This window comes from Carcharhinus amblyrhynchos, chromosome 10, assembly GCF_965287045.1.
Source record: "Carcharhinus amblyrhynchos chromosome 10, sCarAmb.v2.hapA, whole genome shotgun sequence".
Taxonomy (NCBI): Eukaryota; Metazoa; Chordata; class Chondrichthyes; order Carcharhiniformes; family Carcharhinidae; genus Carcharhinus; species Carcharhinus amblyrhynchos.
This window is the reverse complement of record NC_137333.1, coordinates 88,097,023-88,119,040: the sequence shown is the minus strand read 5'-3', so window position 1 is coordinate 88,119,040 and position 22,018 is coordinate 88,097,023. Positions and strand designations below refer to the sequence as shown.

General features: G+C 44.1%; 1 protein-coding gene across 1 annotated transcript in view; it reads right to left on the bottom strand.

Annotated features, from left to right (window-relative positions):
* relt (RELT TNF receptor) overlaps positions 1–22,018 on the bottom strand; it is an 89,994-nt gene that overhangs the window by 42,129 nt on the left and 25,847 nt on the right. Inside the window, exons 4-6 of the mRNA XM_080197537.1 lie at positions 20,398–20,576; positions 8,884–8,969; positions 1,800–2,045 (exon numbers count right to left, since the gene is read on the bottom strand). Coding sequence (XP_080053663.1) covers positions 1,800–2,045; positions 8,884–8,969; positions 20,398–20,576 — 511 coding nt within the window. The remainder of the gene's footprint in view (positions 1–1,799; positions 2,046–8,883; positions 8,970–20,397; positions 20,577–22,018) is intronic.

Below are 22,018 nucleotides of genomic sequence, written 5' to 3'. Positions count from 1 at the left end.
CTGTGTGAAATCTGCACATTCTCCCTATGTCTGCGTGGGTTTCCTCTGGGTGCTCCGGTTTCCTCCCACAGCCTGAAAGATGTGCTGGTTAGGAGCATTGGCCATGCCGAATTCTCCATCAGTGAAACCCGAACAGGTGCCGGAGTGGGGAGACTAGGGGATTTTCACAGTAACTTCACTGCAGCGTTAATGTAAACCTACTTGTGACACTAATAAATAAAATTTTAAAACAATTATTAAAGTTTCCTGCAAAAATATCTGTGTGATTCAATAAGTATTTTTTACTCTGGGAGAAAGAAACCTGTAATTGTCCATCCACAGCTTGTAAACCAGACAACAAAGAGAATCCCATGATTGGAAAATGCACTGAAGTGGACGTATTTATTCTGTGCATGCATCAGAAAGAGCCTCACTAAAGGCTTCCTGACAACAGTGGATAAACAAACCACTTGTTGCGCTTCTAAGGTGACAGAACGGCAAAGTGCTCAGATCAATAATTGGTCCCTAGTGGCTTCGCTGATCTTAGTCATCCCTGTATAATTGGTCTCAGAGCAAATGGTGGCTTCAATCGAGGGGAAGAAACTGCCACAATTAAGATTGGTCACACTCAGCAGTTATGAAGTTTGATCAGTCAAACGGCAGAAAGAAAAGAGAAGAAAAAGGAAATAAATCAGGGAAGTGAAAAGCAGGAGGCAGAGGAGAATCGGCAGAGAAAAGTAGAACAGCAAAAAAAGAGAAAACAAGACAGTAACCAGAAATTAAATATTCCTCTGTAAGGTCTGGAGACAGTCTGAGTGCTGGTTCCCACCTTGCTCACCAACTGCAGTGTCAAAGTTTTCATAGAATCCCCACAGTACAGAAGGAGGCCATTCCACCCATCCCCCCTATTCCTGCAGCCATCATTTATCCTCCTAGTCCCCCTGATGTTCAGCAGCAATTTGGCACGGCCGACCAACCTAACCTGCTCATCTTTGGACTGTGGGAGAAAACCCACACAGACACAGGGAGAATGTGCAAACGCCACACAGATCGTGACCTGAGGCTGGGAATCGGACCCGGGTCCCTGGCACTGGAAGGCAGCAGTGCCAACCACTGTGCCACCGTGCTGCCCTTCTTCTTTAGTTTCTTAAAATAGGCAGTTATTATCATGACCAACCCAGAAATGTTGAAATTGCATTGGATTTGACAGGCTACCAGCAGGTGGAAAGCAGTAAAACAGAATGCATACCATCAACAGCAAACCAACCCCTCCAATTTTATGATGGGGGGCATTGGGAGTGGGATATTGGGTAGGGTAACCACCCATGGATAAATTGAGGCCCTTAAATGAGAAATTAATGCCAATGAGAGATCTGCACTCAGCACAGAGCCCAGCAGGTTTGTCCATGTGGGCTGCTGTCCAATGATGGGGCTTTCTTTCCAGTCCATACTGCCAGTTGGAGGCCCTCCCTCTCAATTTTCCTTCATAGTGTCTACTTTCCCCTCTGCCCTATCGAACGTGTCAGCCCCCCCCCCACCCCCCACCCCCAACCCCCCGGCCCCTACATACTTCACCAGGATCTGCCAACCCAGATGCAGCAAAATTTTGAACTTACCTGGCGATCCGGGTCCATCACTAAACATATCCTTCTTGGCCTAGCTGCAGTACCAGCAGTAGCCAGTGCTGCCAGTGGCACTGCTGGTACTCCAATACAGGTGCAACCTTTGCAAATCTCTTTGCCCAAGTTACTACCACAGTCAATGTGAAACCAAGCAAAATGGCATACAAACAAAAGCTATACTCCAGATTTTATCTTTACCAGTGGAGCTCTCTTCATCCGCCTCTTTTTCCGATGTGCAGCGATATCCCTTCTTCTTCAAAAAGTTGCAGACAAGAATTCCAAGCAATCCAACAATGCAGAAGACGGGCACCAATGCAAGGACAGCGTACTCAGTGTGTTTCTCCTCTGGTGTCCCCTTCTTGCTTTTGTTGGAAGACTTTGATGGGTCCTCTTGGTCTGCAGTCTGGATGTCTCTTGCCACACGCAAAAATCGGGAATAAACATCTAACGGAAGCAAAAAGTCGTTTGTAAGTCTGGATTTAATGTAATGGCTCATATCGAGATAGATTTGTGCATTTAACTTTGTTAGATTATTTTGTACACGATAAACATTTTCATAATGGTAATAAACTTTAGTAAACTTTGGGACGGCACAGTGGCACAGTGATTAGCATTGCTACCTCACAGTGCCAGGGACCCAGGTTCGATTCCCAGCTTGGGTCACTGCCTGTGTGGAGTTTGCACGTTCTCCCCATGCTGCGTGGGTTTCCTCCGGGTGCTCCAGTTTCCTCCCACATTCCAAAGATGTGTAGGTTAGGTACATTGGCCATGTTAAATTCTCCCTCAGCGTACCCGAACAGGCACCGGAGCGTGGCAACTAGGGGATTTTCACAGTAACTTCATTGCAGTGTTAATTTAAGACTACTTGTGACTAATAAATAAACTTTACTTTAAGATGTGCGGGTTAGGTTGATTAATCATGCTAAATTGCCTCTTAGTGTCCCAAGATGTGTAGATTAGGGCTATTAGTTCGGTAAATACCTTGGGTTATGAGAATAGGTTCTGGATGCGATTGTTGTTAGTTCAGGCTCGATGGGCTGAATGGCCTTCTTTTGCACTGTGGGGATTCTATGATTCTATAATCAACTCCCATTGCTATGATTCAAATTATAGGAAATGTTGGATTATGCTTGTCTGTCATCAACATTGTAAATTCTACAAATCCCTACTGGACAAACATATTTGAGATTTCTGGTTTGAACGGTTTAGTTCCACTCAGCATAGTGCATCTACAAACAAGAATTAGCAGAGTTATTTGTCATTTTTCAAGCAATTCAACCATTTTGATTATATTACAATTGCTGATTTCCCCACCATCAACATCCTAGGGATTGACCTGAAACTGAACTGGGCCAGCCATATAAATAAATAGCAGGTCGGAGACTGGGAAGTCTGAGGCAAGTAACTCGCCTCCTGCCTCACCAAAGCCCATTCATTTTCTCCAAGGCACAAATAAAATACTAATGATGGAAATGAGCTACCTTCCAGCATCAACACCTTTGCAATCCCAAATGTCAACACTGTCACCATTTTCCTGGTGTCTCATGTGGCCAAGGAGGGGTTAAATGGCTCATGAAACAGACGCTAAAATGAAAATTTTTCACTTGGCAAGTGTTCCAAGTTCAAACATTTAAGAAACTGTGGTGGGTGACTGGCACTATCACAAGGCAAGGATCCTGGTTCTCCTGGAAATAGCCACAGGAAACTGCCTCCAAAATGGCAATGAGTTTAACCCCAGATTATCTGTAAGATTGAAGTGGTATAACAGACTTTTAAAGTTTAAAAGTTCATTTATTAGTCACAAGTAAGGCTTACACTAACACTGCAATGAAGTTACTGCGAAATTCCCCTTGTCCCGATCAGAATATTCAGGTCACTACCACCAGTAACAGGAGCTCCATCTATTTATTAGTCACAATTAGGCTTACATTCACGCCGCAATGAAATTACTGTGAAATTTCTCTAGTCGCCACACTCCTTTCGGGTACACTGAGGGAGAATTTAGCACAGCCAATGCTCCTAACCAGCACAACTTTGGACTGTGAGAGGAAACTGGAGCACTCGGAGGAAACCCACGCAGACACAGGGAGAATGTGCAGACTCCACACAGACAGTCACCCAAGCCAGGAATCGAACCCAGGTCCCTGCTGCAGTGAGGCAGCAGTGCTAACCACCGTGCTGCCCCAGCTCCAGGAGAATGGCCTGGGCTCGCTTCACCTCACAATGAGGACACTTCACATCCATTTTGCATTGAAAGCAATTTGTGCTTTTCATTCCCTCGCATGAAGCTGTGCATGTTCCTCTCTGTAAAAGCAACATTCTTGGCACCATTCCGCAGTCGGGTTTGGATAATGGCTGAACTTTTAAGTTTGACAGGCAAGCTTGGTTTTTCTGAAGGAAATGCAGATTTGCTTAATGCCGACACAATGGACTGCTTAAATAAAACAACACACACTCTGACAGACGAATAAGCATTTGAAATATCTATGATGCACTAATAGGATTTGATTGCATGGTTACACTGGATGGAAGGACGGAATTAATGACCATTTGTTGTGTGTGGTCAGATCAGGACATCATGTCCCCTTTAATGCTTGGATCATTAAATACTCATTTGTGCAGTTGTGCCAAGCGAATGCACAGCAGCACAAAGTGGCAGCTGCTGTGCTGACCCATGGTGGGGCACGTCAAGCTATTTTGGAATTACGTCTGGAAGCCTTGATCACAAATAGCCTAATCCTTTGTTCGTGAGTGCGAATTATCACAAGAGGAGACAGACAAACCTCCTCCCAAAAACTCAGCAAGTTTATTCAGTGAACCAAGGAGGTCATATATTGGAGTGGGCTGATCTCAGCTGGGGACAGCAGAATCAGTCAGGGGCGATTCTCCCAAAAATAACTAAGTGCTCATGGGTTGAATGAGTCTCCACCACTCTGTGCTCCTTGGAGAACCTCAGGGGATTCACACCAGTAAGGGGGGGAAAGGGTGGGGGCACATCCCGCTGGAGAGGCCAGACTGAGTGCGTTGAGTGGGCCACTGCACATGTGCCGTCGTGACTGTGGGGAGATTGGCACATACGCAGTGGCCCCACCCATTGCCAGTCTTCTGATCACCAGCCTCCCGATTGCTTCCCAGGCTCCCACCTCCCAACCGCCAGCTTCCCAAACCTCTCTGATGCCAGCCCCCCCAACCCGCCCCCTCCCCCCCTCGGCCAGCCCTAATTGCCAGTCCCTCATGATTAGTCCTGTCCCTGATGCCCACATGGTCAGCTCCAACCCCCGTGGTCAGCCCACCCTCCCCATGTGTAGCCCCGATCACCTTCCTTCCTCTCTCTCCCACTGATACCTCAAGCAGAGTGTGTATAACGGGTCCCCCCTACCACCAATTGGCCCCGCACAAGTAGGTCACGCCTCCTATGATCCTGCTCCCTTGGTACTGCCTGGTATCCAGTGGACAGAGCCAGGGTGCCAGGCTGGCACTGCCCAAGAGGCAACACCACTGCCCCCAACCTCTTGGTCTCTGTCCCCAGCAGCAAGGATGATCATGCCTGGTCCCTGTTGATGGGGAGCAACTTTAATCCCTGCTAGTGGGAACATCTCTCTTCGGGCAGGGGGGAAGGGGACACTTACAAGCCCAGAGACTACTGTCCTGGGCTGGCTAATGATATGGAAATTGCGCTGATTTCTGGTGCAAGGCTGATTACGTCAAAAAACACAGCTGAGAGACTCACGACCGGCCATCCACCAGTTGCGGCTCTCGCTGCAAAGCCCTCACTGATGTTTCCCGATCTGCTGCACTACTCGAGCAGTGAAGTGGGCTGGGAGAATCCCGGCTATTAGCTTTCAATACAGCACAAAATCATGAAGGCCAGGCACTCGTACAAAGGTACAGAATGTAGTTAGAGCTCCTGAAACTTCACCTCAGCAACATCTTCAGACTGGATTGACAAGAGCTGGCCAATGGCGAAAGGTTTCTCCACTGTCCGTGTCTCCCAGAGATTTAGCATAGCAACTAAATTGAAATTTAGTTCCATTTGGTTGAATTATTTCTTGTGCCTTCCTTTGGGTTCCTCCATTAATACCCCACTAGGCAGCAGATCACGAAGAAGATTTACAAGGGTGTACTGGGACTTGGTGGTTTGAGTTATAAGGAGAGGCTGGATAGACTGGGACTTGTTTCCCTGGAGTGTAGGAAGCTTAAAGGTGATCTTATAGAGGTCTATAAAATAATGAGGGGCATGGATATCTAGATAGTCAACATCTTTCACAAAGGTAGGGGAGTCTAAAAGTAGAAGGCATAAATTTGAGATGAGAGGGGAGAGATACAAAAGGGTCCAGAGGGGCAAATGTTTTCACACAGAGGGTGGTGAGTGTCTGGAACAAGCTGCCAGAGGTAGTAATAGAGGTGGGTACAATTTTGTCTTTTAAAAAGCATTTAGTTACATAGGTAAGATGGGTATTGAGGGATATGGGCCAAACACGGGCAATTGGGACTAGTTTTAGTGCTTACAAAGAAAGGACAGCATGGACAAGTTGGGCCAAAGGGCCTGTTTCCATGCTGTAAACCTCCATGACTCTACAATTCTATCAGCAAATGGGGCAGTTCAGCAAAGCTTCATCAGCCTTGCAATTAGGCAAAATGAAGAGGAAATGGGAGAAGACCATTTGGTAATCGAGGTTCCTCCTTTCAGCACACAGCCTCTCCTAAACACTGGCCTGAATTTTTGCCCCCAGGGCGAGAGTGCAAATTTGGGAAAGTTCCCAGCTCCACAAACTCAGTTGGTCAGATTTCCAATCTGGGGGGTGCGGAGAGACAGTTCTGAGGTGCACAGGAGTCGTCGGGTACGGAGCCAGGCTGGGCAGAAGGCCCATCTCAGTAATCCAGCACTTAGCCCCAACTGCAAAAGAACAATAAAATGTAAACAGTCCTCAGCCCTTCAAACATCCTCCCCCGCCGACCACCATACGCACCCTATGCCCCATCCATGTCAACTCTTGTCACCTCATGACTGCCACCTGCCCTGCATAGACCCTCATACCCTCTGTTCAACCTATGCCCCTCCATACAGCCCCTTTATAACCATTATGTCAACTTAGTGACAACTCATGCTAAGCTATGTGCCCACCCAAAACTCTTGGTTCTTACACCCTCCGTGCCAACTCAACCACTATCCAGAATAGACAGATCTCAGGAGCCATGGTCAGAGGAAATATAGTTCTAAAGGTCTATTGATGAAGTCACTGTTTAAAAAAAATTACCATTGATAAACACCTTTTTGCTGTATTTTGTTTCCATCAACCACTTAATTCCTTGTAAGTGCAAGCATGTGTAATCATTGCCTCAAATCACAGGCCGGAATTGAATCTTACTATTGCTCATGCTGGTGGGATGGGAACATCCTGCCACAGTGACAGAAGATTCTACGGCCTCGCTGCAGCGGGAGTGTGACATGAACGACAGTTAAGATTGCACACAAAAACTTTAAAACCAGTTGGAGCTGTTAATCAAACTATGAACTGGCAGGCACCTCACTGTGATAATGATAGGTTATAAAATCAGTAATGGGGCATAAATCCCATAATTGTAACCCTCAGGCCTATGTCAACAAAGCAAAAAAGAAAACACTGATCACATGAGCAAAAATTGGATCTGACTGAAGGCAACTCCTCTTTAAGAACTGCAGCTGCATCCTTGAACCATGGATGTGCAAAGTTCTCCCAGAGCCCCTGCACCCAGTGAAATTGGTGGGTACCAGCTTTGGGGAAGGGATTTTCAGGATTGGGCCTGTGGTACCAATTTACATAATCCTCTCCATTCTGGTGAAAATTCAGGTAATAATGTTTTGAGAGCGAAACCACAGGTGAAACTACCAAAAGAAAACCCAGCGATTCATCTCTCTAGAAAGGTAACACATGGAAAACTCTAAAGTACCACCCTAACACTATGATCAACAATATTCAACTCTGACCTATTGTAATTGTTTGGGGAGACAATGGCCCAGTGGTATTATCGCTCGACTATCAATCCAGAAACTCAGCTAATGTTCTGGGTTCAAATCCCATCACAGCTCTTGGTGGAATTTGAATTCAATAAAAAATATCTAGAATTAAGAATCTACTGAAGATCTTTAAACGATTGTCGGGAAAAACCCATCTAGTTCACCAATGTCCTTTAGGGAAGGAAATCTGCTGTCCTTATCTGGTCTGGCCTATTCCAGAGCCACAACAATGTGGTTGATCCTTAACTGCCCTCCAAGGGCAACTAGGGATGAGCAATAAATACTGTCCAGCCAGCAATGCCCATGTCCCACAAATGAATAAGAGAACTCCTCATATCCCTTCTATATGTTGTTTTATCACCTCAATTTATATTTACCACTTAACCTTTAATCATGGTCTTCATCAGTTAATGTTTCAGAATGAGTTATTAATTTGGTATTCATTTATGAAGATCAGTTTCATGTGTAACATCTAGTTCTGTATGAATAAACTCCTCTGATGTTTAATCTTGCAATTCTATCACCATGTGTCTGAGTGCCAGGCTGAACATGCAACTGTGAACGTAATCTCTATAACTGATCTGTGGGCATGGATTCAAATATCAGCCCATTGTCACACCAGGCCCTTTATCATGTACTTTTATAGCAATCTCATGTCAGCTTATAAACAACTTGCACTTTCCTGCCAACACGCTACTGACAACAAGCAACAACACCAGCAATTTTCAAATCCCCTGATCTTAACAAAAATAGGATAGGGACATAACAAAGTGATTGCGCAAATGCAAGGATTTAATAACATGGCACAGTGGCACAGTGGTTAGTACTGCTGCCTCACACTGAAAGGGACCCGTGTTCTATTCCTAGCTTGGGTCACTGAGTGTGTGGAGTTTGCACATTCTCCCCGTGTCTGCATGGGTTTCCTCCAGTGTTCTCCCACAGTCGGAAAAATGTGCTGGTTATGTGTATTGGCTGTGCTAAATTCTCCCTCAGTGTAGCCAAACAGATGCCAGAGTGTGGCGACTAGGGGATTTTCAAAGTAACTTCATTGCAGTGTTAATGTAAGCCTACTTGTGACACTAACAAATAAACTTTTAAAAATGACATCTTTTGGTTAGTGCTCTCTCATACAGGCATTTCTTTTTCATTGAAAAATCGAATGAATGGCCAAGGCCTGTCATAAAAGACACCACTAAGATTTGCAATGGTTAAGAGAATAAAGCAAGAAGTGGTGTCAATGGCTTGACTGTGGACTCAATTGTCCCCTCCCAGCTGTAGACTAACCTGCACATTCCACAGTTCCTATCGGAGCAGAAGAGCATGGAAGACATTCCTCTGCATCAGAGGACCCTTCAGCTCTGGTGAAATACCTGCAAAGCAGAGCAAAATTAAATATTAATATACAATTAAAAAAACTGTCTATTACATGCCTTGTGCACTCAGATGATCCTGAAGTTAGATTACTATACTGACTTATATTTATACAGTGTCTTTATGGGAGAAACAGTGGTTAGCACTGTTGCCTCATTGCGCCAGGGACCTGGGTTCAATTCCGGCCTCGGGCGACAGTCTGTGTGGAGTTTGCATCTTCTCCCTGTGTTTATGAGTGTTTCCTCCGGGTGCTCCGGTTTCCTCCCAAAGATGTGTGGGTTAGGTTGGTTGGCCACAGTCAATTGCTTCTTAGTGTCAAGGGGATTAGCAGGACAAATACAGGGATAGGGCCTGGGTGGGATTGTTGCTGCTGTAGGCTCAATGGGCCGAATGGCCTCCTTCTGCACTGTAGTGATTCTTGGATCATTTAACCTAATGAAATGCCCCAAGTCCTCGCCAGAAATTTGAATTGACAAAAGTAAAATTTAAAATCAACATTTTGACTTGAGTTATAAAGTATTGGGGAGGACACATTAGGCTAGGTAGGACAGACAAAAGATTAGTGATAAAAATGCAGCTGGCTACGGTAACAGGAATAAGGCTGCTAACAGGATGAGTTCCAAAGCTCATAGCCTTTCTTCCTCCTTGACTATGCTTCTTAAGTTCTTATGTGCTAAGTGTGACAGATGCAAAACAGGCCATCAGCGAGTTGGCATCACTATCGCCAGAAAAATATAAATATAAGCAAAAGGAGCCACATAGTCAGACCTGACAATAGGGTGTAAAGTGGAGCCTGTGTCAAGGAGGAAGGGAGCCTTTTTCCCACAGGTTTGCTCTTGAGTGTCTTTTCCTATTCTTGCATTTAGACTTGTTTTTCTTAGGATCTTTTCAGAGAAAAATCTCACACCCTTCCCCAAGGCTTTAGTCAAAAGAAGATTCCTATGCATGGTTAACAGTGTCCCACCCTAACCGTAAACAGCTGTACTGAAAATATCTTTTAACTCCATATCTTCCTGCATGGCAAAAACTGCAGGAATTTGGAAATGCAGAGATCATGTTAAGCTCACGGACTGTTTGGGGCAGCAAGGTGGCACAATGGTTAGCACTGCTGCCTCAGAGCGCCAGGGACCTGGGTTCAATTCCAGCTGAGATCACTGTCTATGTGGAATCTGCACAATCTCCCCGTGTCTGTGTGGGTGTCCCCTGGGTGCTCTGGTTTCCTCCCACACTCCAAAGATGTGTGGGTTAGGTTGATTGGCCATGCTGAATTGACCCTTAGTGTTGGGGGATTAGCAGGATAAATATGTGGCGTTATGGGGGTAGACCCTGCGTGGGATTGTGGTCAGTGCAGACTCGATGGGCCAAATGGCTTCCTTCTGAACTGCAGGGATTCTATGATTCTAACTTCACTCGCCTAGCAGCATTTCCTTCCTGCTTTTGAATCCTAAATATTTTGAAAATTACTAAAAGTATATCCCAATTCCTCATTGCACATTCATTCTCAATCACACTTCTTTATCCAGACAGAAAATCAAATCATTCAGAGAGGAGAGGGCATCATTATCTGGACAGGAATCCTGAGCTTGTTAACATTAACCTGGATCCCAATGCTGCTGGAATATCAGAAGTAGTTGATAATGGCTTTCTTGTAAATTTTGTAAGTCAGCCAACAGTAGTGTTACATTTCAAACCAAATGCTTTATTTTTTACATCCTTCTCACATTCCAAAGCCCCGCCTGCTGAAAATCACAGTTTAACTGATAGAAAATTAGGGGCTGTGCAAGTGTAATTTTCTGTTTTGTGCCCCCGGCAATTGAGCCTCTACCCAATCGCTGGAAATCTACTACCTCACCTGCCACGGAATCGGAGCAGGCGAGGGTCCAGCACTGGAAATCTCCGTTGACCCCCGGGCAGGAATTTCTGCTCTTGTCCGAGCGGGCCTGTAAAACTTTGCCCAGGGAGTGCAGAACTGGAAAAAGTCCCACTTACAAATCTCAAGTGCAGTCTTCTGTTGCTGGAAGAACCCAGTTAGAATCTACAGTGCAAAAGGAGGCCACTTGACCCATTGAGCCTACAACATCAACAATCCCATCCAGGTCCCATCCCCGTAACCCCACATATTTACTGTCCTAATCCCCCTGATACTAAGGGGCAATTTAACATGGCCAATCAACCTAATCCGTACATCTTTGAACTGTGGGAGGAAACTGGAGCACCCAGAGGAAACCCACATAGACATGAGGAGAACGTGCAAACTCTACACAGACAGTGACCCAATGCCAGAATTGAACCTGGGTCCTTGATGCTGTGAGGCAGCAGTGCTAACCACTGTGCCGCTGTGCCATTCTTGGTGCATTACAATGCCACAGGCTAACTTTTCAGCAATTTTCTTTTATTCATTCACAGGACACAGGTGTCGCTTCCCTAAGGGACATGGACAAGGATTGTCGGAATAAAACTTCATTTTTTTTCTGACAATGGACAATGGTTTCATGGTTACCGGTACATTCTTAATTCCAGACACTTTTTATTGAATTGAAATTCAATAAAATACCATGGCTGAACTTTCAAGTTGTCTAAAATAAGAACGAAGGTTTTTGCAATATCTCATCTTAGATTTAAATGTCACCATCTGACAATGTTAGGGAGAGATCAGTTAACAGATTTTATAATTATTGTAAAGGAGGGGCTTTAGATGAGGTTGCTCTGGCTGGGTCTAGACATTAAGGTAGAAAACGTCTTATGTGAGGCAGTATGGAACTTTTTGGTCATACACATGCAAAGTAGATAGCACCGCTGCCTCACAGCACCATGGATCCAAGTTCAATTTCTGCCTCGGGCCACTGCCTGGGTGGAGTTTGCACATTCTCCCTATGTCTGCGTGGGTTTCCTCCGGGTGCTCTGGTTTCCACCCACAGTCCAAAGATATGTGGGTTAGGTGATTGGCCATACTAAATTGCCCCTTAGTGTCAGGGGGATTAGTAGGGTTAAGGGAATAGGGCCTGGATGGGATGTGGTCAGTATAGACTCAATGGGCCGAGTGGCCTCCTTCTGTACTGTAGGATTCTATGATTCTATGACATATGCACAAAATGGAAACTTCTGGTGATTCATTGGGCTGGAATTGGGCTCCTCTGTCAACAGGTTTAAAGATGGTTGGGGCTCGTAAAATCAGTCCAATTAGTTCAGCATGATTTTAAATGCCTACAGAGTGTTTTGTTGCCATGTGCAACTCAAGTCTCCCATTTATAATGACTGGTGGTGGGAGGTGGCGGGGGATTCACCAGTCCTATTTGTCACTAGTGGGAATCTCGACAGCCTGCTGGATAGGGGATAAAACTGGATTGCTGCCAGGCGTCAAAGCTTTTCCAATTCATCAGGACTGCCACGCTGGCCCCTATGAGGTTCGAGTACAGAGTGGGCGGGAACCTAAAAATACTTTGCTGCTTTTGAAGTTGCCTGCAGCTGTGAGCACAAGAATGTAGCTACAGACAATGTCAAAGCAGCTAAATGCTCTAAGGTCCTCCTTTGTATAAACATCACGGTTAGGAACAATGGGGTGGGGGAGACTATGTGAAGGAATGATCAACACATGAAGGTGACTGCATGCCATGGAAAACCATCATACTGTCAATCAAATGAAATCTAAAAAGTTGGACTGAAATTGAATGGAAACAAAGGTTTTCAAAGGGATTTCAATGGCTTTGAACTTCTATGAAGGCTCAGAGACTTGAAATAAAGCAGAGAGGCATCGGACACGCCACACTTACTAACTGGGGGAACTGAATCAGACTTGTATGGAGCATGTCTGTTTTGCACTGATTCTGGATAAGCAAATGCATGGTAAACGGGGAGGTGCTGGTAAAGTTGAGCATGCAGCCCATTGTCAGTTTAAATGCATGCAAATGCACTTAAATAGTCATCGCCCCATTTATGGCGTGGTCCCGATCGCGGCCATTTTCGGCCTTGGTAAAGGGGGAACCAGCGGGGAGGTGGGCACAAATCGCAGTACTCACCTCCAGCCCAACTTTACCAAGTTTTCGTACCAGAAAACAGACGCAATGTGATGGTAAAATCGGGCCCTTAGTGTCTCAAGAAATGTAGTTTAGGGGCATTAACAGGATAACTACATGGGGTTATGAGGAAAGGGCCTGGGTGGGATGCTTTATTGGAAAATCGGTGCAGACTTGATGGGCCAAATGGTCTTTTTCTGCACTGTAGGGATTCTATGATATGGTGGTATGGTGGGAAGGTCTTATGAGGAAAGGCTGAGGGACTTGAGGTTATTTTCATTGGAGAGAAGAAGGTTACGAGGTGATCTGATTGAGGCATACAAGATGATCAAAGGATTGGATAGGGTGGACAGTGAGAGCCTTTTACCTCGGATGGTGATGGCTAACACAAGGGGACATAGCTTTCTGGTGGTAATTATAGGACGGATGTCAGAGGTAGGTTCTTTACTCAGAGGGTAGTAAGGTCGTGGAATGCCCTGCCTGCAGCAGTTGTGGACTCGCCAACTTTAAGGGCGTTCAAATGGTCAGTGGATAGGCATATGGATAACATTGGAATAGTTTAGGTTAGAGGGTCATTAGATTGGCTCCACTGGTCGGCGCAACATTGAGGGCCAAAGGGCCTGTACTGCGCTGTAATGTTCTATGTTCTACGTTCTATGATTCTGAGAGAGGTGAAAGGGAGCAGACCATCAGGATCAGAAAATAATTTTGGTGTAGCTTTGAGAGAATGACGTTTCTACTTAAGGGACAGCGAAAAGTATAACCATGGCGGGGGCTCTGTTTGTACTAAAAACTAAAAGGGAATTTCTTTTCTGCAGTTCAGAGTATGAGTTGCCGACAAAATAATGTTTGGTTAATGTTGCTTTTAGTTTGACTGTTACAGTAAAAGATTTAAACCTGAAATATTGACATGAGATCCTTTCAGTGGGTCACTGAAATTTCAAATCTCTTTTAAAATCTATTAGTTTCATCAGGGAATGTAACGAGAAGAAAACACAGGAATCCATTAAAAGGGCAATCAGCGGGACAAAATGAAACCAGAAAAAAACAAGTGGAAACCATAAATGACACAGGCTTAAACCTGAGGATGAGTATAATATAGGAAATATTCTAATTGGTTATTTCCTACAAATATTAGAAAGGAGAGATATGAAACACATGTCTTTGTCAGATAAATTTTATCAATCATTTTACTTTATTATGTGAATTGGAAATTGTAAGTAGTGCTCAAAAACAAGTAAATTCCCAGATATTGATGCTATTCACCCCAGACACTAACTAACACTGAATGGAGTCATTGTTAAAATCCCCTAATCACCACACTGAGGGAAAGTTTAGCACAGCCAATGCACCTAACCCACACATCTTTCGGACTGTGGGAGGAAACCGGAGCACCCTGAGGAAACCCACACATGGGGAGAACGTGCTGACTCTGTATAGACAACGGCCCAAGCAGGTAATCAAACCATGGCCCTTGGCACTATGAGGTAGCAGTGCTAACCACTATGCCAACCATGCTACCCCAAAGGTAATTTGGGAGACATTGAAAATCATTATAATTATAAACCCATCATTCCACGTAATGTAATCAAGTACTATCGATAACTTAAAGATCATCTGCACAACAATAACTTCTTTATGGATCCTGGCTGAGTGCCGATAGAGTTATAAGGTTTTACAGCACAGAAAGAGGCCCTTTCGCCCATGGTGTCTGAATCAAGCACCTATCAATTCTAATCCCGTTTTCCAGAAGGGAACAACATGCCTAACCGACCTCGACTTCACTGGCAAATCACAAATCCAAAGGGACTGCAGTAAGTCCTAAGATTTGGTGTGCCTCAACTTCACTGCAATGTTAATGTAAGCCTCCTTGTGACTAATGAATAAACTTTAAAGCATTTGACAAGACTTTCTTTGCATGTGAGGCTATTAATTAAATTCATCATAAATCCTGGGAATGGATGAGAATGTGGCTTGAGGGTGGGAAATGAGTGCTACTTAGAGGAATTGTGTCCAACTAGGTGAAGTATTGAGTGCACTACCTCAGAGCTCAGTTTTGGGAAAACAATGATTTCTCACTTACAGATGTAGGTGGGTAAATTGTTGCAAGGTATTTTGAGAGACAGGATCTACAGGCATTTAGAGATGCAAGGATTGATTAGGGACAGTCAGCATGGCTTTACGAGTGGAAAATCATGTCTCATAAATTTAATTGAGTTTTTTGAAGGGGTAACCAAGAAGGTAGATGAGGGCAGTGCAGTTGATATTGTCTACATGGCCTTTAGCAAAGCCTTTGACAAGGTACCCCATGGTAGGTTGTTGCATAAGATTAAATCTCACGGGATCCAGGGTGAGGTGTCTAAATGGAGACAAAATTGGCATTTTGACAGAAGCCAGAAGGTGGCTGTACAGTGTTGTTTTTCAAACTGGAGGCCTGTGACCAGTAGTGTGCCTCAGGAATCAGTGCTGGGCCCACTGTTATTTGTCATTTATATTAATAATTTGGATGAGAATATAGGAGGCATGGTTAGTAAGCTTGCTGATGACACCAAGATTGGTGGCATTGTGGACAGTGAAGAAAGTTGCAACAGGATCTTGATCAATTGGGCCAGTGGGCTGACGAATAACAGATGGAGTTTAATTTAGACAAATGTGAGGTGATGCATTTTGGTAGATTGAACCAGGGCAGGACTTACTCAGTTGATGGTAGGGCATTGAGGAGAGTTACAGAACAAAGAGATCTAGGGGTACAGGTTCATAACTCCTTGAAAGTGGAATCACAGGTGGACAGAGTGGTGAAGAAGGCATTTGGCATGCTGGGTTTCATCGGTCAGAACATTGAATTTAAGAGTTGGGGTGTCTTGTTGAAGTTGTACAAGACACTGGTAAGGCCACATTTGGAATACTATGTGCAATTCTGATCACCCTATTATAGAAAAGATATTTTAAACTAGAAAGAGTGCAGAAAAGATTTACTAGGATGCTACCTGGACTTAATGGATTGAGTTACAAGGAGAGGCTGAATAGACTGGGACTTTTTTCTCTGGAGGGTAGGAGGCTGAGGGGTGACCTTATAGAGGTCTATAAAATAATGAGGGGCATAGACAGGGTAGATAGTCAGTATCTTTTCCAAAGGTAGGGGAGTCTAAAATTAGAGGGCATAGGTTTAAGGTGAGAGAGGAGAGATACAAAAGTGTCCAGAGGGGCAATTTTTTCACACAGAGGATGGTGAGTGTCTGGAACAAGCTGCTAGAGGTAGTAGTACAGGTGGGTACAATTTTATCTTTTAAAAAGCATTTAGATAGTTACATGGTTACAATGGGTATAGAGGGATATGGGCTAAATGCGAGCAATTGGAATTAGCTTAGGGGTTTTAAAAAAAAGGGCGGCATGGACAAGTCGGGCTGAAGGGCCTGTTTCTACGCTGTAAACTTCTATGACTCTAAGGCTCTAGCCAGGATTCTGAAACACAATGCAAAGCAATAACATTTTACAGGTGTTACCACACTAGGGCTGGGATTTATCCCTCCCATGGGTGCAGCAAGCCATTGGCTGCTGACAGCATCTTATGGTCCTGCCTTATCCCTGGGGAATCTGGTGCAAGGGGTCGACATCGACAGGACAAGACCGGGGAGAGGATTGGAAAATCCCACCCTGGGGTATCTTGCTGCAGGGTCTTGGTGAAATCACATTTGGAGTATTGTGTGCAACATTGATATTGATTTGATTTGATTTGATTTATTATTGCCACATGTATTAACATGCAGTGAAAAGTATTGTTTCTTGTGCACTACACAGACAAAGCATACCGTTGATAGAGAAGGAAATGAGACAGTGCAGAATGTAGTGTTACAATCATAGCTAGGGTGTAGAGAAAGATCAACTTAATGCAAGGTAAGTCCATTCAAAAATCTGACAGTAGCAGGGAAGAAGCTATTCTTGAGTCGGTTGGTACGTGACCTCTGACTTTTGTATCTTTTTCCCGATGGTAGAAGGTGGAAAGGAGGATGTCTGTGATGCATGGGGTCCTTAATTATGCTGGCTGCTTTGCGAGGCAGCAGGAACTGTAGACAGAGTCAATGGATGGGAGGCTGGTTTGCATGATGGATTGGGCTACATTCATTGGTACTACTTTTGTAGTTTCTTGCGGTCTTGGGCAGAGCAGGAACTATACTAAGCTGTGATACAACCAGAAAGAGTGCTTTCTATGGTGCATCTGTAAATGTTGATGAGAGTCATAGCCAAATTTCCTTAGACCTCTGAGAAAGTAAAGGTGTTGGTGGGTTTTCTTAACTATAGCGTCAGCATGAGAGGGACCATGACAGGTTTTTGGTGATCTGGATACCTAAGAATTTAAAATTTAAAACCCTTTCTTCTTCATCCCATTGATGTAGACACAGGGGCATGTTCTCCTTTATGTTTTATGAAGTCGATGGTAATCCCCTTCGTTTTGTTGACATTGAGGGAGAGATTATTGTTGCTGCACCAGTTCACCAGATTCAGATTAAAGCATTAAATCAAAGAAATAATATACTTGCCACAGAGGGAATGCAATGAAGATTCACCAGACTGATTCCTGGGGGTGACAGGATTGTTATGTGAGAAGAGATTGGGTTAACTAGGCCTGTATTCACTAGAATTGAGAAGAATGAGAGGGATCTAAATGAAATGTATAAAATTCTGATAGGGCTGGACAGACTGGATGCAGGTTGTTTCTTCTGGCTGAGGATCTAGAACAGGAGGTCACAATCCCAGGATATGGGGTCGGCAATTTAGGACTGAGATGAGGAGAAATTTTTTCACTAGAGGGTGGTGAATTGTGGAATTCTCTACTGCGGAAGGCTGTGGAGGCTAAGTCACTGGATAAATTTAAGAAAGAAATAGAAAGATTTCCAGCCTCAAGAGGTATGGAGCGAGAGCAGTAGAATGGTGTAGAGATAGAGGATCAACCATGATTACATTGAATGGATGAACAGACTCAAAAGGGCTGGAATAGCTGATCCTACTTTCTCTCTTTCTATGAATCCCATCCATGCAATTTCACACTTTCCCCCACCTCAGAAGCTCCAGAATGGGGATGCTGCTTAACATTTAAGGCAGAATGTTGTCCAATAAGCACCATGCTGCCGCACCATCCCTCATAGCTTCCTTTAACAATGGTTAGAAAGCCCTCCGAGCTCCCAGCATCGAACATGTTGCAGCTCTATGGTGGGTGTTAAACATAATGTGTAAAATAACATACGGCAGCACAGTCACACAGTATATCCAAAGATGCACGGGTTAGGTGGATTGGCTATGCTGAATTGCCACTTCGTGTCGGGGGACGAGTTAGGGTAGGTGCATGGGGTTATGGGGATAGGGTTTGGTTTACAAGCCACAGTGTGCAGTAGCTAAATACATTGTATTGATAAAGAATATCTAACTGGTGACATTTGAATGAAATATGTGCATGCTGAAGCCAATTAACTGCATTGTGCTCCTGAAATTGTGAAAATATAACCCTTAATACGGCAGCAACTGAATCCAATGACCAACTTAAACAGATATTTGTACCTGTTCACACAGTAAGCAATTATATTCTTGGATTGCCAATGTTCTGGTCATTGTTATATGACTAATACACTGACATACAGATTGCTAAGCAGATGACAGGTCTTGTGGTGTTGGAGGGTTTCATTTTGTGAAGTCACACAAAAAGTGCTGATTCTCTTCATTTGCATTTCCAGGAATGCCTTTCCCAACATTATGCCAGATGCTGTTGAGAAGCTGGCCTCGTATCTTTTCAACTTAAGGATTGGTAAATCTTAATAATTTGTCCACCTATATATTAATCCTTGGAATTCACCTGGAAACTTTGTGATAGCAAACAAACTCTCACCAACTTTTACAGATGCAGCAGAGAAAGCATTCTTTCTGGTTGTATCACAGCTTGGTATGGCTCCTGCTCTGTCCAAGACTGCAAGAAAGGATTATGAATGAAGCCCAGTCCATCATGCAAACCACCCTCCCATTCATTGACTCTGTCTAGACTTCCCGCTGCCTCAGAAAAGCAGCCAGCATAATCAAGGACCCAATGCACCTTGAACATATTCTCTTCCACCTTCTTCCATTGGGAAAAAGATACAAAAATCTGAGATCACGTATCAACCGACTCAATAACAGCTTCTTCCCTGCTGCCATCAGACTTTTGAATGGACCTACGTGGCACTAAGTTGATCTTTCTCTACACCATAGCTATGACTGTAACACTATGTTCTACACTCTTTTCTTTTTTCTCTATGAACAGTATGCTTTGTCTGTATAGCATGCAAGAAATATAACTTTTCACTGTATACTAATACATGTGACAATAATAAATCAAATCAATAATGTATACAAACACATATCCAACACATTTTATGTATAACTATGCACCACAAATTGCAGCTGGAATTATCCAATCACTATATATGATCCTTTACTGGATCATATTAAGTAGATTTTACATGATTCAATTATTACCTATTTTAGGCTTTTTTAACAAATGCAGGATTTTACAATATGGGTAAGCTTTAAAATGTCACCTTTAACATAAGGTGAAAGGGAATGATCTGGTCAGGGGGGACAGTGGTCATACTAAATCTCTACCCGGAGAGAGGCCCATGTGATCTCATTCTCATGGGGTAAGAAACTCAAACTGAAACTATTGAAAATCAGATGACAGTCTTCAGACTATGATACCTAAAAAGAGACAGTTGTGTTTTAAACACAGAGGCACCAGGAAAGAGAGAGCGAGAGAGAGAGAGAGAGAGAGAGAGAGAGAGAATGTAATAACTGCTTGAGGAGCAGGAAAATACTGTTTTTGAGTTAGCAACCAAGCAGGGTGCTGGTGAGAGTTGGAGCAGATCGGATATATGGAGGCTTAAGGAACAAGGAGGCACCAACATTGACGTTACTGGTGCAAATAGATTTGGGAGACTAAGGCTGACTAGATTGCCTTTTGAAGGACACTGGGAGGTGTAATCTAACGTGAGAAGTGAGCTGGCTAGGAAGCTAGGAGCAACTTGGGACGTGACCTCGTAATGTAATAAATCTGCTAGAAGGCGATGCACAGTAAAAGAGTTATAAAAGATACCTCAATTGCATTAATAAATAGTCAATAGAGAATACCTTTTCATGAGTTTGGTGCATTAGTTGTGTGTTAAGTAATGTTTGGTTTTAGTCTGTTTGTTACAGTAAACAAATTAAAATGTGAAATCTTATCCCTCAGCTTATTTCTGTTGATAACCAGGAAATATGACTTTCTTTCAAAAGTTACCAGAATCTACCAGGATCATAAGAACATACAAGTAGAGAATGATACAGACAAACACAAGTTTTCCCGCAGTTGTGCAGGCTCTAGAATTGACAAGATGGAGAACAACTGAATAATTACCCTGGCAAACAGTGGCCACACACAGCATCTGCTGTCGCTGTTCCCAGATGGGCAGAAATCTTCCTCAGACTGGCACAGGACATGTGCGGTTTGCAGGACCCAGGACCGTATGTATCCGAAAAGGTGGCTGGTGCGCAGGGTCTGCAGCTCATTCTGATGCCTTTTCCGTAGCCACATTCCTAAAGAACAATGATTGTATTTTAACCACAGTAAAAAGTAATTACCTTTCCCAGACAGCAATCCCAATTATGTTCACAATTATGTTGTTAAGCTGATGGCACCACTAACAGTGATTACAATGCAGGGCCAATTAAAATTTCATTCTGTTTTCTGTTGTTACCTAGGAGCTTTTAAAAGAGCAAGCTGGAAGTGACGATTGGAGGGGGATAATATTGTTGATTTTGTAAAATTCATAACAATGAGCATAAAGTTATATTGATATTTTAGGTACTTTAGGATTCCATAAATCCCTTTGTTTTCCAAGTGAACCAAATCCTTCTGTCCAGTGAGATTTCATTTATCTCAACCAGCGTTGATTGATCAATAATGGAATTATTAATGACTTACTGCTAAATTATTGAGGGAATGATATGATTGACACTTAGCACATGGATAACTCTCACCATCAAACAGGCCAAGTAATGTTGATCTTGGGCGACATTGTAAAATGGAGAGAGTGAATTGGCAGCCTGGTCAATCCTGATTTCTGTTTCCATTAAAGTCAGCCAACAAACAAGATGAGATAAGAGGCTCGGGCATTCCATCGCGCCTCGTTTAGGTGGCTTCCTTGGGTCTGTCCCTTCCGGCATCACTAAGCAAAGGAGAAACACTGACTTTCTCAGCTCTTTCTAAGCCTGACCCCCTCCTGCCTCTGGGCAGGGTTAGCAAAGTGGCTTCCCGCACTCAGGCCCAAATTAAGATGCTGTTGTCTCCTGCTCACACAATGGGAGACAGACGTACAGGACAAAATTTAATACCACCCCCCCATACCCCTTGAGGGCTGGGATGGTGGGGCATCTGCACAATGAGTTAGAAGGATACAGGGTGGAGACTCCTTCATACCCCAGCTGGTTAAGTCCAGCGTTACTTAAGTTTATCTATTAGTGTCACAAGTAGGCGTACATTAACACCTGCAAAGGAGTTACTGTGAAAATCCCCTAGTCATCACACTCTGGTACCTGTTTGGATACACTGAGGGAGAATTTAGCATGGCTAATGTACCTAACCAGCATGTCTTTTAGACTGTGGGAGGAAACCAGACCACCTAGAGGAAATCCCCTCACGCAGACACGGGAACGAGGTGCAGACTGTACACAGTAACCCAAGCTGGGAATCAAACCTGAGTTCCTGGCACTGTGAGACAGCAGTGCTAACCACTGTGCCACCCTAAGGCCCTCATCTCACCGCCATATTCTACCAGTGGTAGGCAGGGACCACACCATGTGGGCAAAGTGCTAGATCAATCCTGGCAGGGATGGCTGTGGCCTGGTTGGGGAAATCCATCCTTTTCTGGGATCCAGGAGGACTTCTGCCTTTGGAAAATAAGTCCCCCGCTAATTTCCCAACCTCTGCTTGATGACCCCAGTGATGCCATCCCATTCACCAGCACTCACCCATTGCA